The following is a 16,672-nucleotide window of genomic DNA, read 5'->3' as shown; positions in this document are numbered from 1 at the left end:
TTTAGTTCAGTTATTCGAAATTATTATATATTTGTCGTATTACTATTGCCTGCGACTTCGTCCGCGTGACCAGGATATGTTTACTGTACGGGATGAAGAGTAAGTCGAAGACAATTCAGGTGAATTATTATAGTGGGTGTAGTAAGAGGCGACTTAAGAAATGGTCGAAAGATGAGCAGCGGCATCCTTGTTAAAACGTCACCAAAGCCTAACTGCCTGGCAAGTTTTTTACCAGAGGAAGACTTTGTAAAAAAGTCGTTTACTTGAGCACCTCTGTTCCATTCGTGTTTATACCATGAAGCAGTCGTGTTTGCATGGCTGTGTTTCGGCTTTTTTTTATGAGTGATAATGGTATGGTAACTCCGTTTGCGCTATCGGTATACAATGGTGGGGCACCAGTGATAGATGATTCATGAAGATGAAAGCAGGTCAGTTAGTTTATCTTGACGAATTAAACTAGAATTAGCCACGATGGTTTCCACGGGGAACCACGTGGAGGTCGACCTGACAGGGTATATTGCTAATATTGGGGCTATTTGACCCCATTACTAACAATCCCTTAACCCCCCGCTGTGTTTCGTTTTGAAAGGTGGGGTATGGTAGTAAAACAAGGTATAGAGGAATAACAAATGAGTCCTCAGAAATGGCAACGCATGGGGGCTATCATGGAGGAACAGTATACTCTATTATGTCCATGGTACAGCTCACGTTTATAGGCGTCGGTTACCACTTTCCATCAGGTGGGTCGTCAGCTTGTTTGCCATTTTAAGTTGCATAAAAAAAGTATGGCAACTAATGGTAACCCAGGGGGGGGAGGGGGGCTATGTTCAGTAGTGGACAGTTAACGGTTGATATAATGATGATGTTGATTATAATTGACTTAAAAGATCGGGTTAACTGCCATCACTTATAAAACATATATATGTTAATTTAAATCATATTTAAAAACCCATGCAAAGCCGGGACGGATAGCTAGTTTATTAAAAACAAGGATACTTCTGGATTTATAGAATAATCAATATAATGACTGTCATGAGTCAGCGAACTGCGAATCGCTCCACTGCACACATGTCCCGGGCGAGGCGACGTCAGACCGACGTCATATTGTTTCGCAATGTTGGGTGAAATACCGGGACGAGTTACTGGCATGGATCATTTCTTTATTCATGGATTATATAATCAACATTTCTGTTATTATACCTATATACCCACTAGCTTTTACCCGCGAATTCATCCACGTGATCGGAATATGTTTATTTGTTGACACTTTATTGCACCATTTGTAAAAATAATAAATACAGATAATTTACAGGGCGTCAGAAGTGTTCTTTACTAGAAATCTGTCCGATTCTAGAATAAGGGTATACGGGTGTGAGATCCCGGCCTCCCGAGCCGTTGCAGTGTCCCAGTCTTTTCCGCAACTGCAGTGTACCCCCCTACTTTTCCAAATAAGCTACTTATCCCTTTTATTTACCAATTTCCTTTACGCATTTCCAACGTTCCCTGACTTTTTTCTTCAATCCTTTCCTATATACCATAGGTGGCGGAAACCACCAACAAATGCATTCTCAAAGAGGATTGACGTTAGACAGGCGGCCGGTCGTAAAACTAAGCCAAATCGTATTGTAATATAGATAAAAAACCCTATGCCTATGGACACCTGCAACACTACTGGGTGTCACGTGCGCGTTGCCGGCACTGAAGAAACCTTAATATATCCTTTTTGAAGAACCCTATACAGTAGTCTCTAGGGGAAACCTCGACTCTGATTCCACAGACTGAGCGTTCGCGGACAAAATTCCTTTGAAACCGCACTGTACGTGACCATTTAGGTTCAAGCGTGTGAGGATGAATCCCCTGTCTATGGCGAGCGGTGGCATGATAAAATTCCTTAGGATTTCTTACTGTAGAAGGAACATCATTTTAAACAAGGAATAACACCTGAGTCCTTGGCAGAAAACAAGATTTGCTCATTTTAAAGGCGACAGTTACATCAGGTGGTAGAAGACACAAAGAGAGGCAAAGTCTCTCAAACCAAATAATATTAATATAGATTAGAAGTTACATGAAACCGTTTGTTCCAGTATCCTCCCTACCGAGCCCGACGACGGCGGACGAGGATGAGGATGAGGATGACCCGACACCTACCCAGGGCCGCGCCGACGCCGACGATGACGGTCGTGTGTACAAGAACCCCAGGAACTCTCCGTCGGTCGACTGCCCCAGGGATGAAGTCCAGGCTACTATGCTGGTATGACCCTATTGATTTAGTTTATTGTATTTTTTTATTTATTTAGTTTATTTGGGACTACAACAGCAGTTTATATAATTATATATGTAGACAGATACTCATTATTGTTTCCTCGAATAGACAATAGTATATATATAGTATATATATAGAATGTAACCCTCCTTCCTTTCCCGTGGGTGTCGAAAGAGGTGACTAATAGAGTGCGAGGGATGGACAGCAGCGTCTTCCTTAAAGTATACCTAAAAGCCTAATTGCGGATGCCAGTTTACCTGTCAAACTTGGCCACTATTGGCAAAACCTCCCAAGGGTGAGGCTTCTGTTCAGCAGTGGACAGTTAAAGGCTGGTATGACGATGTAATAACCGATGGACCCAAAAAGAATTGACGTCAAGCGGTCGGTCGTAAAGTCAAAAGCCAAAACCTTGTTAAACCTTTTTTTTTATACAACTTAGAATGACAAACAACCTGATGGCCCACCTGATGGAAAGTGGTAACCGTCGCCTATAGACATGAGCAGTACCATGAACATAACAGAGTATACTGTTCCGCTAATGATACCCCTCATGCGGTGCCATTCCTGAGGACTCGGGTGTTATTCCTCTGTTCCCTGTAAATTCACGATATATCCCACTCTTCAAATCGAAACACAGTCATGCAAAAACAAATGGTTAAGGTAGAAACACGAATGGGACAGAGGTTCCCAAGCAATCGACTTTTGTTCAAAGTCTCCCTCTGGTATGTTTAACCTTTTGGTCAAATCAATACATTTAAAGCTAGTATGGTAGTTACACAAGACTGGTACTAACAATCTAAGCTTACATCGTTCTATTATTTTTCTTGGCAATTTAATACGTCGTGGGTCGTTCTAGCGTTTTTGCACTCCCCTCGGGGGCCTTCTTTGCGTCAATTAAAAAGGCAATGTCGCTCAGATTGCTGTTTATACGGGAAACAGCGGGAAAACATTGTCTGGAATGTTTGAATTATTCCAATAAACAAATTGTCTGTATACGCAAACTCGGAGGCATTTTTATGTAAATTATTTGAATGCAAATTGTTTTATTTACGTGAAATAGAAATACATAAAAATAAATAAATAGATATAAACACCTTAGATTATATAGATGGAGTGTCTCCATACAAATGCTTCGAGAAAAGCGGAGCAACTTTTTTATACAATTTTGCGTGATAAATAGTTGTGAGTGATTCCTTTATCTTATATATAAAATTCTCGTGTCACGGTGTTTGTTACCAAACTCCTCCGAAACGGCTTTACCGATTTTTATGAAAATTTGTGTGCATATTGGGTAGGTCTGAGAATCGGCCAACATCTATTTTTCATACCCCTCAATGATAAGGGTGACCTTCCCCAAACATTTTTTTTTTATTTTTATTTAACAAATTTTTCCATTTTTATTTTATTATGATTTAGCATTAAAAATACACACAACTTTAAATTTTTATCGTTTTACGATCAACCCCTGTATTTTAATCGCGACTTTTATATTTCGTAATAAGTGGTAAAACAACGTTTACGGGGTCAGCTAGTAACTTCTATATTTATTATTTTGTCTTATAAATTCGGCACTTTTTTTAATGCGTAACAACTCATTTTATTTATTATATAATTAAATATAGATAAATCAAGGTACATAGTGTGCGTAAGTATATAGAACATTGATAAAAAAATACAAGTCAACTAATTTGACAAAAACTTGATTTGTTTTTGAAGCTAGATGCTCTATCTATATAATCCGTATTTATTCTTTTCCATTTTTCTGTTATTATATATATATATATATATATATATATATATATATATATATATATATATATATATATATATATATATATATATATATATATGTGTGTGTGTATATATATATATATTTGATGTTTTGTGCATTGTCCACTTAAAACATCTCCAAAGCCTAACTGAGGTTGCTAACCCGCTTGCCAAGCGTAGCAACTACTCTACTCTAATAAGGGAAGACCTATGTTCAACAGTGGACGATTATGAATGAATGAATGATTGGTAATTAATGGTATGGTACGGTACTAACTTTTTATTATTTTCAGGGTCAGAAATGCCTGCGAAAGTGTTCCTCGGACGAGGACTGCAAAAGTAAAAAGAAGAAATGCCTGTGCGATGCGGCTTGTGGCATGTCGTGCATCAAACCAGGTCAGTTTAGTTGTATAAATTTACTATCGACCCGCCCCGACTTTGCCTGGTTTTTTGCAAAAAGAATACAGCGCATATATTATAATGTAGCTTTTGATAATTGTAAAATTTTTAAAATAAGTAAAATATTTTTTGAGTTTCCTTTTTAAATGGCTCGCAACACAGCTGCAATTTCTCTAATGTTGCGGGTGTCTATGCGCGGGGTAATCACTTTCCATCGGGGGAAAGGGATTGTTAGTAATGGAGACTGAGAATCCCATTGCTAGAATATACCCAACCAGGTCGACCTCTTCGCGGTTCCTCCTGGAGCTATCATGGTTAATTCCTGATGAATTCATCATAATGGGCTAATTGGCCTGTTTTCATTCTCATCTATCACCCTACACTGGTGCTCCGCCAGCGTATCCCCTTAGCGCAGGCGGGGTTACCATACCATTTTCAGCCATTACACAAGTGGAGTCACAATTTCGTTTCCATTTATTTTATAAATAAAACAATCTGTAACTTGTAAACGACTATTTTTTACCCGCGACTTTGTCTATAATATATATAATCTAACCGCTTTAAAAAAGGTTCACATTTCGGTTGTGATTTTTTTATGTTCGTCACCTCAGAACTCTGTCATTTATTTACCGATTTGGAAAATTATTCTTTTATCTGATATTTTATAGATATTTTACCAAAATCGTTTCAGTAATTTAAAATAGTTTTAAAACAAAAATAACTGATTTCACGACAATCAAAATTATAACATCTCCGTCAATAAAAGTTCATATTATTTTGAAATTTGTCAAATAAATTTTAAAACTGAAATTAAATTACCGAGTAATAGATCCTCAATTTCACAAGAAACAGGTACTGAAATTTGGAAGTTGTTATAACTTAAATTAAGAGCTATTGTCCTGTAACAAGGAGCAAGATGTTTTGCGAGTCGCCTACAAAGAAGGGGGCTCGAGGAGCGCTTGTATTGCCTCCGCCTAGCTGTACTGAATGGCTTACGTTTGTGTAATTGTTAGGTAGATGCTACAATGGACAATAAAAGTAGAATAAATATCTTACTGATCTAGATGTTGTTTTGCGAAAGTCCACATAGCAGGCGTCCATAGGCAACAGGGACTGTTTATTAAAAGACTGGCTATACGCTTATTTGCCATCTTTTTGGTATAAAAAAACATGCCACACGAACGAACGAAGAACGAGCAAAAAACTAAGATGTTGCTTTGTTAAAAAAATAGAATTTTATGAATTACTAGCCGTTGCCAGCGACTTCGTCCGCGTTTCCGTCGTTTTTCGTAAAATAAGTAGCCTATGTCCTTCCTCACGGTTCAGTGGTTTTGATGTAACAGACACATTTCCCTTCACTGCTCTGCTCCTATTGATCGTAGCGTGATGAAAAGTATACTATAACCTGCCCAGGAGTATTTATTTTATTTTTATTTTATTCATTAGTACAAATATGTGTACATGGCGGACTTAATGCTAAAAGCATTCTCTCCCAGTCAACCATAGGGAAGTGTCAGAATACTCGAATGCGGTACTACTAATTATTGATATACATACATACTAAAATTACATATATAAACGAATAAATATATATAAATAACAAATATACTTACACATATATGACATATACTATATTATACACGAAATTGAGAATAATATAAAGTACTTACTGTTCGGATAAAAATAAAAAGTGTGCGTTAACGCTTTTTTTGAAAGACGGTTTAGTCGGTAGTCTCTTAATGGCATCAGGAAGCGCGTTCCAGAGTCGTACCAAGTTTCGTTAGAATCTGTCGAGTAGTTTTTGTTTCTATAACGAAAATACAGACATAGACAAAATTTTTACAGATTGCATTTTTGGCATCAGTATCGATCACTAATCACCCCCTGATAGTTATTTTGGAAATATATTTCATGTACAAAATTGACCTCTCTACAGATTTATTATAAGTATAGATGAATTTGTGCGAATATAAACTACCAAGCAGTAACAGATCACAATAACATGACTTGTTTCTTTTTGTTTAATTTAATTACGTACGACTTCGTTTAATTTCGTTTCACTTCATTTAATTTTATTTCGCCTTCCGATACTTTCGTTTGATCTTCGCACTATTGTTCTGGTTCGAACCGAACCGTTTTTCCGATTTATTTATTTGTTTTTTTCCACATTTCACGTGTTTTAACAATGTCTTGTACACATTTTTCTGAGTTTAGTAAATTTAACATTGATGTAAGTGGCTGTCTTGTCTTAGCTACGGGTATTTGATGCGGGTCACGGGCCTACCGATGTGAAAAGTGAAAAGGGAGACTAGGCTAATAAATTGATGTAGCATGTAGTCTGCAAAAAGAGGGGAACAATTTGTAACGGCGACACTTGATCCCTTCGCTAGCGATCAGCCATGCCGTACTCTGGATCGGAAACCGTCGTGGTTTACGCTTAACGAATTCGTCGTCCTGGTTTAGTGGTATACCTATTAGTTTGACTTCGAACAGCGTTATTGCCGAATATAAACCCCATCAGGTCGACATCCGCGTGGTCCCTCTTTGAAACCATTGTTGTAATTTATATTAAATGAAGATAACAGGCGACCTTAACTCTGTAAGAGTTCTCTTCCAGCAAACCCTGAGTAGAAAGGAACACAATAAGAAGTAGAGACAGTATAGTACTTAATGTATTCACTATCGTACAACCACCTATAAGCTAAACTTTCATCCCAACCATCTGGACGGATGCCGGTCTTCCACCGTGCGTTTTTCAAGGCACTTTCTTCCACGCACAACCACTCTTTGGAGTCAACTTCCAGCTGTAGTATTTCCAAACCGATACGACAACATAACCTTCAAGAAAAGAGCATATTCCTTTTTATAAAGGCCGGCAGCACACTTGCGATGACGTTTTGTCGATGTTGTGGGTGATCATGGGCGGCGGTAGTCACTTACTATCAGGTGAGCCGCATTCTCGTTTGCCTCCTGTGTTGTAAAAAAAAAATTATCAATTTAAAATATTAGTTTACAAGAGATGTTTTTGAGAAACGACGTCGCAGATTCGATCCATTTTTTTATTCCACGAAGGTGGTAAACAAGCGTACAGCCCGTCTGATGGTAAACGGTCACTGTAGCCTATGGACGCCTGCAACACTAGGGGTGTCACGTGCGCGTTTTATTTATTATTATTATTTATTACTATCATAGGTACAATATTTTGCATCATAAATCTTTGTCTTTCTTCTTAAGCACGATGTCCAATAACAAGCTATAGCCGTGTCTATTTTCAGAGTATAAATCAAAAGGTTAGCGCAAAATACCTGACAGCCGGATACAACGAAAGTACAAATAAGAAATCCGGGCGACCCGGTTATAAATACCCGGCTATTGAATTTCTTAAATGAATATTTTTTTCTTTATTTAGAAAAATAGACTACTTTTTCGCTGGCTCAGAATAGTCTGTAATAGGAAATTATCTCACAGATGTTTTAGAGATACAGGGAGAGAGAGACTTTGTACAAAAGTCGTTTGCTTGGCCACCTCTGTTCCAACCGTGAAGTAGTTGTTTTTGCATGTTTCAACCGTGAAGTAGTTGTTTTTGCATGGTTGTGTTTCGGTTTGAAGGGTGGGATGTAGCAGTGGATTTACAGTGTACAGAGGAATAATACCTGAGTCCTCAGGAATAGCAACTGTATAAAAAAAATAGTATACTCTGTTATGTCCATGGCACTGCTCATGTCTATAGGGGACGGTTACTTTCTATCAGGTGGTACATAATAATTATTTACTATTTTACTACACATATATATACTACCTGTAGTACGCTTGGCAGGCAAGTTGGCAACCACAGTTAGGCTTTGGTGATGTTTTAAAAAGGAAGCTGCTGCCCATCCCTCGACCATTAAGTCGCTATAGAATATAATAAGAAGCTATAGTATATATTGGAAGGGGAATTTCATGAATAAATGTTTAAAAACCCCTGCACATACTTCCGTGTACTACACCAAAGCCTTTTCCGTTCAGGCAGTGCGCCTATGGAACTCGCTGCCACCGTCTATACGGAGTGCTCAATCCTTGGCTTCGTTTGAAGGACAAGTCAAATCACATTTTCTTTCACTGTAGTTACTCTTTTCCATTCCTTTGTAATTTTTGGACTACATTTGTTATATTTCCTTGTGTGTGCTATGTATGTATTTATATGTGTATGTATTTTGTATGTATGTTAAATATATATATACATACAAAGCCAGGATGATTTATTAGTTATTAACATGTTCACTCATTATGTAATCGATTGAAATTCAATCCTTCGACGAGAATGAATTAAATTGAGGTTCAAATTTATAATTCATGAAATTACTTTAATAATTTCAATCAACTTTTTTATTTTCATCTCTAAATTGAAAATAATAACTGAATCATCGTAAAAAATATAACTTTTATTGCGTCGGCGGTTTAAAAAAAACCACGCAAAAGAAGTCGGCGGATAAAATTGTTTCGTATGAAACAATAACGAGAATTTATGGTTATAAAATTTATAAACCAAGTTGGAAGTTCGTACATTCAATTTCCAATTATGAACACTTAATTAATGCCAGGCATTAATTAGGATTGGATAATAAATGAGTTATCTTAAGACCGTTTTAATTATCTTTGTATTGACTTAAAATTTTGTAGGCGTAAAATAATTTCGAGTAAGCTAAAATATTCCTTTTTAAAAGGCCGGCAGCACACCTGCAATGCCGTAGGTGTTGTGGGTGACCATGGGCGGCAGTAGTCACTTACCATCAGGTAAGCCGCATGCTCGTTTGCCCCCTGTGTTGTAAAAATATATATATATATGAATAGAGGGCAAAAGAGAAAGAGGAAGATCGAGGTAAAATAAAATGGAACAGATAAAAGGAACACTAGGTGTCATGTCGTATAGGGAGGTCAAGGATATGGCCCGGGATAGAGCTGGCTGGAGGAAGATGCATGAATTAGTTGCACCGACAAGAGGAAACTCTTAAATGAAAAGACGTTTAAAATATTTAAAGACGGATAAAAGATGAAATCTTAAAACTATTTATTTATTTATTAAATTTTAATACACCTAGAAAGATGAGCAAGCTGAAGTGGCAATGCGCTGGTCCCATAGCTCGAAGAACCGACAACCGATGAGGAAGAAAGGTTCTTGAGTGGCCACCACGTACGAGCAAAGGTAGTGTAGGACAACCCCCCACTAGATGGAGTGACGACCTGAAATGCATTTTTTTTGATGGGTGAAAATGGTATGGTAATCCCACCTGCGCTAACAGGATACGCTGGCGGAGCACCAGTGAACGGTGATCGATGAGAATGAAAACAGGCCAGTTAGCCCATCATGATGAATTCATCAGGAATTAGGAAATTCATCAGGAGTTCCACCTGGCCGGGTATATTGTTAGCAATGGGATTCTCAGTTTCCATTACTAACAATCCCTTTCTCCCCTCCTGAAATGCATTGCAGGGAGTCAGTGCATGCAGGTGGCTTAGGACCGTTCTTTATGGCAGTTTAAGGGAGGTTTATGTCCAGCAGTGGACGAATAATGACTGAAATGATGATGATGATGATATAAGTAAAAACAGACTATGACCATTCTGCACTTATAAATTCCATTTAATGTGTTTTCATAATAAAAAATACATTATAAGACCTAGAAATTGCGGACTCACAAAATAGCCGTCCGTGAAAAAACACGTCTTTTACTTAAAAGGTCGAGAGGCTCTTGGCTCGGAAGCCTATATATTTTAGGGTTCCGTAAACCATTGGAAATTGAATATTGGCCCCTTCTACTTTTTATCCTATTTATTTATATATTTAAATTTTATAATCAAACTAATAACTACCGTGTATATTAAGTGTCAGATCGACCTCAACGAGGTCCTCTCTTTAAGTCACTGCGCTGGACTCCAGGTGTATTCTTCACTATGGGCCAACTGACTTGCAAAAAGTCAATTGGACCTAATCTATCATCCTTCACTGGTACCTCGCCAGCGTTTACCGTTAACATAGATGGGCGGTGATGCACCCTAACTCCGTTTCCGTTCTTCATGCATTAGAAAAAAACAATGATAAATGGACGAGACATGGACAGCAGCGTCTCTATTAAAGCATCACCAAAGCCTGACTGCGGTTGCCAATCCGCCTACCAAGCGTGGCAACTACTGGCAAAAGCCCCCCAAGGGGGAGGCCTATGATCGTCAGTAGATAGTTAAACATTACAAATCAAGGCTTGTTAAGAGTCGACAACGCGCATATGATTTTTTATCTGCGCTGTTTACTATCAGACGAGTCGTGTGTTATTTGTTTTTTTTATACAACTTAAAATGGCAAACAAGCTGACGGTCCACCTGATGGAAAGTGGTAGCCGTCGCCTATAGACATGAGCAGTACCATGGACATAACAGAGTACACTGTTACGCACATGATACTCCCCATGCGTTGCCATTCCTGAGGACTCAGGTGTTATTCCTCTGTACCCAGTAAATTCACGCCATATCCTACCCTTCAAATCCAAACACAGCCAAGCAAACACAACTGCTTCACTGTAGAAACACGAATTGGACAAAGGCAATCGACTTTTGTACAAAGTCTCCCTCTGGCTTGTATTCCATCTTTGTGATATAAAAAAAAGTGGATAAATTGTACGGAACGCCCAAACTGCACCCGCCTTTTTTAATATTGCGCCCATGACATAATTCTGAGTGGACGTTAAGCTGCGAGCCTTAATGAAATGATTTGAATACTGCAAAATATGATGTTAGATATTTCTAACAGCTTCTTAGCATAATTGCGAAAAATTTTGGCCGGATTTTAAAATAAAAAGCCAAAAAGTTGGTAGGGGACGATTTGGTGCTGCATTCCATATTTTAAAATGTAGAACACCTTAGCAAAATTGCGCGAGTCGCTATTTTCTACATCCTGTATTTGGAAGAGTGTGCTCAAGAACTGCGTGACCCGAGGATCTACCATGAAATGTGTTCCGAAATTTCGAAGCCAAACCAAACACGAATACTGTTTATAATTACTCCTCTCCATCCAAAGGTTACCTGCAAGAGATCACTTTTAGCGATAAGGTCGCCCATTGTTTTCTCACTGTGATGATTTCTTATAATTGTTTGTATCTATAATAAGTTTACTATTGTAATCTTTTGGAGGAAACAATAAAGAGTATCTATCTGTTATATCCATGGTACTGCTCATGTCTATAGGCGACAGTTACCACTTTCAATCAGCTGGACCGTCAGCTCGTTGGCCATTCTAAGTTGCATAAAAAAAACTTTCTATCTATCTATCTATAAATAAGTATAGCTTAAATAAAGTACATTTGTTTTATTTATAAAAAAATATGTGAAAAATGTTGTACACTTTGTAAAAGATGTAATGCACTTGCCAGTCTCATGGGGGAACCCGCATAAAGTAGTAAAAGAATGGCATTGAACAGTAAAACAAATTGTCTTACTACAATGGAGTTACACTTGGGGGGAAAGGGATTGTTAGGAATGGAGTTTGGCAGCCCCAATGCTAGCAGTATGCCCTATCAGGTCGACCTCCACGTGGTTCCCATCTGAAAACCATCGTGAACAATTGCTGTTGAATTCGTCACGATGGGCTAACTGACCTGCTTCATCCTCATCTATCGTCCTTCACTGGTGCCCCGCCGGTGTATACCGACAGCGCGGGTGGGGTTACTATTTCATTATCACCTGCGCTATGGGGCTGTCAAACTCCATTGCTAACAATCCCTTTCCCCCTTTATTTATGTGGTTATCATTTACCAACTCAGTCAGCTAAACGAGTGAATCTCTGTAATCGGATTTACACTAGCGCGGCTACACAATGACAGTGTAGGGCTCAGTTGTCTGGGGTGCTGCTATTTATTACAAATATTCGTGTCAAATGTTGTGCTCAGAATAAATTGAAACAATCTTTTCTTTTCTTTTTTTATACAACTTATAATGGCAAACAAGCTGACGGCCCACCTGATGGAAAGTGGTAACCGTCGTCTATAGACATGAGCAGTACTATGGACGTAACAGAGTATACTGTTTCGTCCATGATACCCACCATGCGTTGCCATTCCTGAGGACTCAGGTGTACCCAGTAAATTCACGCTGTATCCCACCTTTCAAATTGAAACATAGACATGCAAACACAACCGCTTCACGGTTGATACACTAATGAGACAGAGGTGCCCAAGCAAACGATTTTTGTACAAAGTCTGCCTCTGGTAAAACTATCTACTTTATGAATCTCCTCTGAATGGATTCTATATGATCAATTATATTTTACAAAACAGAGCAAAGAACATATGGTATCGATGACTGTTAATGATGTGTGTTTGCGTTTTGATGATGAACGGATGATATGATGATGATGATGATGAATAAATACACCTAGTATTTGAAGCGGTTTAACCAGGGTAAATAAAAATAAATAATTTTAAAGCGTTGTATTGAGTATAAAATTTATTGAATGCGTTGAAGTTTGTTTTGAAAGTAAGTTACAATTTGAAACCTGAGAGCTTATGTAAATTTCTCCTGCGTTATGATTGGCGTTCTCGCGATGTCGTGATGAGCGACTCTTGTGACTGGTTGATGTTGTGTGTGATTGTCTATTAATAACTTAGCAGTCGTCCATTGGTTTTACCGCTGAAAACGCTTCATTATACGCAGCAGTGATGAATATTCATGGCATATTATTAATGTTAAAGCATTAATAATATATCTATGTATAATGACGATTTGGAATAAAATATATTTGGATACTAGCTTTTATTGCAATTTTGTGCACGTGATACATAATTTTTCGATTGGATTTGTCAATGGCGCCCTCTCGTTGCCCTGTAGCCGGCCCTGAGTACGAAATGCATATTTTATGCGTTACTTTTAAAGAAATGGCTTGAAAAGATAGCCGTGAACGGGAGTCATTTTTTATTATGAGTCCGCAAGGAAAAATCGTATGAAAAGGTGTTTTTGTGGTAAGCCCAACGGATGGTAGGTATGGTTTTCTCATAAAGTATGCAAGAGGTAAGATGGCCTATTACGATGTAGAATTATTATTCCTGATAGTATTATAGCATCTTGCCGTGTGGCACTGGCATAGAATGGGCCACCCCTTCCTTTCCTGTGGGTGTCGTAAGAGGCGTCTAAAAGAGGGCGAGAGCTGGGCAGCAGCGTCCATCTTAAAACATCATCAAAGCTTCATCATCAACGGTTGCCATTTTTTTTTAATGGATGATAATGGAATGGTGACCCCGCCTGCGCTAACGGTATACGCTGGCGGGGCACCAGTGAGGGAAGATAGGTGAGGATGAAAAAGCAGGTCAGTTAGCCCATCGTGATGAATACAACTGGAATTCAGCACGATGGTTTCCAGGGGGAACCGCGTGGAAGTCGAGCTGATAGGGTGTATTGATAGCAATGGGGACTACCCTCCCTATTACTGACAATCCCTTCCCCTCCGGAAATAACAGTTGCCATTACGCCTGCCAAACATGACAACTATTGCCAATTTTTTTGTTATGGGAGAGACCTATACTTAGCAATAAACAGTTAATGATGGAAATGATTTTTATGCAACTTAGAATGGCAAATAAGCTGACGGCCCAACTGACAAGAAAGCCTATACTATTTTTCATCATGTTTTCAGTTTAAATGCCATTCTAAATTGTATAAAAAAAATCATAATGGCGTTTCTATGTAGACTCTTTGATGTTGACCGATCGCTGTATTGAAAAGATTAAGTATAATTCTATGTAACTTTTTTTTATATATACAACTTAGAATGGCAAACAAGCTGACGGCCCATCTGATGGAAAGTGGTAACCGTCGCCTATAAACATGAGCAGTACCATGGACATAACAGAGTATACTTTTCTGATTGCATATTATATATATATACTATATATACTGGTATGGGTGATATATATATATATATATATATATATATATATATATATATATATATATATATATATATATATATATATATATATATATATATATATATATATATATAAAACAATAATTATCTTGTAATAAAACTTAGATCTGGCCTGCAACTACAGGTACCTATGTATACAGCCCGTATTGATAGTATTAAAAATGTGCCATTGTAAAGTTGTTTTGTACATTTAATAAATAAATAAATTGTGTTCTACAAACAAAAACTGACTTAAATTATGGCAAAACCAATTATTTTGAATTAAATATAAATTAAATAAATTATATAATTAAAATTTAATAATTAAATAATAATAATAATAATAAAATACGTACGTATCGTGATACAATGTCAATGACTGGATAATATTGTAACGAATCCATAGACTATTTCTAAAGTGAAAAAAGTGTTGTCCTCCTCTCTCGTACTACTACTGCTGTGTCCTACAGGGTCCATAATTGAAATATTATCTACTAATTATATTACGGAATGCAATAAGAAATAAAATAAAAACTAAACAAAAAATTTCTATGCGTATATTTTTTTAAGATATAAAAAAATAATTTTCCAAATCGGTTTACAACCAAGATATAAGGTAACAAGTATTAAAAAAAGTACAACCGATTTGAGTACCTTATCATCTTCTTAAGAAGGTTGAGAATAAACAAATATACATATAGTACAGTACAGTACCTAAAATACGAGTCCCATTCAGCCATCACTACGCACTTCCATCAAATTACCGTAAAAACAGTTTATGAATATTCATGAAAAATTCACAATCTTATGTATGTACATAAATATTCAGCGTGAATTATTCGCGGTGTTAGCGCTAGTGATGTGTCTAGCTTGTTAACGGTCTGAATATCGGTATCCAATATTTATATATTGGGTTCTTCTAAATATTGATATATTCATCACCTTTTCCGATATCACCCATACCAGTTTCAATATATATATATATATATATATATATATATATATATATATATATATATTTTTTGATTGGGTGCTTTATTTCGGTATTTTATAATTAATAACAAATATTGAATACATACTTTACTGAGTCAATATACCGATATTGTAGTTATAATACATAGATAGTCTCACCAGAGGGAGACTATATAAAAAGTCTCCCATGATACCCCTCCCATGCGTTGCCATTCCTGAGGACTCAGGTGTTATTCCTCTGTACCCAGTAAATTCACGCCATATTCCACCTTTCAAATCCAAACACAGCCATGCAAACACAACTGCTTCACGGTTGAAACACGAATGTGACAGAGGTACCCAAGCAATCGACTTTTGTAGAGAGTCTCCCTCTGGTATTAGCTGTTATTCTCTTCACCTATCCCAATAATGAAGTACCGCGTTCGTGATTCACCATTCATCCCAAAGGTTGACTGGTAGAGAATGCTACTAGTATTGAGTACGCCTTTTGTACCATATTTTCTTTTGGCCAATGATGTTATTTAAATAAATAAATAATTATTTAAATCCGTCCGCCATCCCTGCCTCGGTTCCGTGGCATGGCTTTTGTATAATTCATAGATAAGCGACCGGTATCTTCGATATGAATAATTCAAAATAATATTAGCGGCGCCGTTCGAATGTAGTTATTCAAGTTCGTCGGTGATCACAGGTACATAAGTATCACTTACTGCTTCATGATATATATATATATATATATATATATATATATATGTTTTTGTTTCACATATATATATGAATATATATATATGTGAAACAAAAACTTTGTACGCCTTTTTGCGAAAATGCGCGGACGGAAGAATATGAAATTTGGTACACTTACAGTTTATATAGAGAAGGGATGCAGAATGCTAATTTTTTTTTTAAATTATGTTTAAAAATACATTAAATCAATAAAAAAAAAGCCTACCGGCGGTTGGCAACCGTAGTTAGGCATTGGTGATGTTTTAAGAGTACGTTACTGCCGATCCCTCGACTACTAAGTTCCCTTAGTCGCCTCTTATGACACCCACCGGAAGGGCAGGGTGGCTTATTCTATGCTGAAAGCTACACGGATAGAATAAATGCAACGGAAATAATATGTATATGATTATGTATATATTTGTTTTTTATATATGTATGTTTATTTAGATTTTTTTTTCATTTAAGAACTTCCTCTTGTCTGTGTAACTAATTCATGCATCTTCTTCCAGCCAACTCTATCCCAGGCGATATCCTTGACCTCCCTATACGACATGACACCTAGTGTTTCTTTTATCTGTCCCATGTAGTTATTCCTCGGTCTTCCTCTTCCTCTT

General features: G+C 37.2%; 1 protein-coding gene across 1 annotated transcript in view; it reads left to right on the top strand.

Annotated features, from left to right (window-relative positions):
• LOC113511306 (uncharacterized) overlaps positions 1–16,672 on the top strand; it is a 140,507-nt gene that overhangs the window by 50,701 nt on the left and 73,134 nt on the right. Inside the window, 2 exon segments of the mRNA XM_052903210.1 lie at positions 2,085–2,251; positions 4,327–4,429. Coding sequence (XP_052759170.1) covers positions 2,085–2,251; positions 4,327–4,429 — 270 coding nt within the window.

Source organism: Galleria mellonella, unplaced genomic scaffold (assembly GCF_026898425.1).
Source record: "Galleria mellonella isolate WM207_F2 unplaced genomic scaffold, CSIRO_AGI_GalMel_v1 utg1053, whole genome shotgun sequence".
NCBI classification, from domain to species: domain Eukaryota; kingdom Metazoa; phylum Arthropoda; class Insecta; order Lepidoptera; family Pyralidae; genus Galleria; species Galleria mellonella.
The sequence above is the reverse complement of the archived record's forward strand: the minus strand, read 5'-3'. Positions and strand labels throughout refer to the sequence as shown.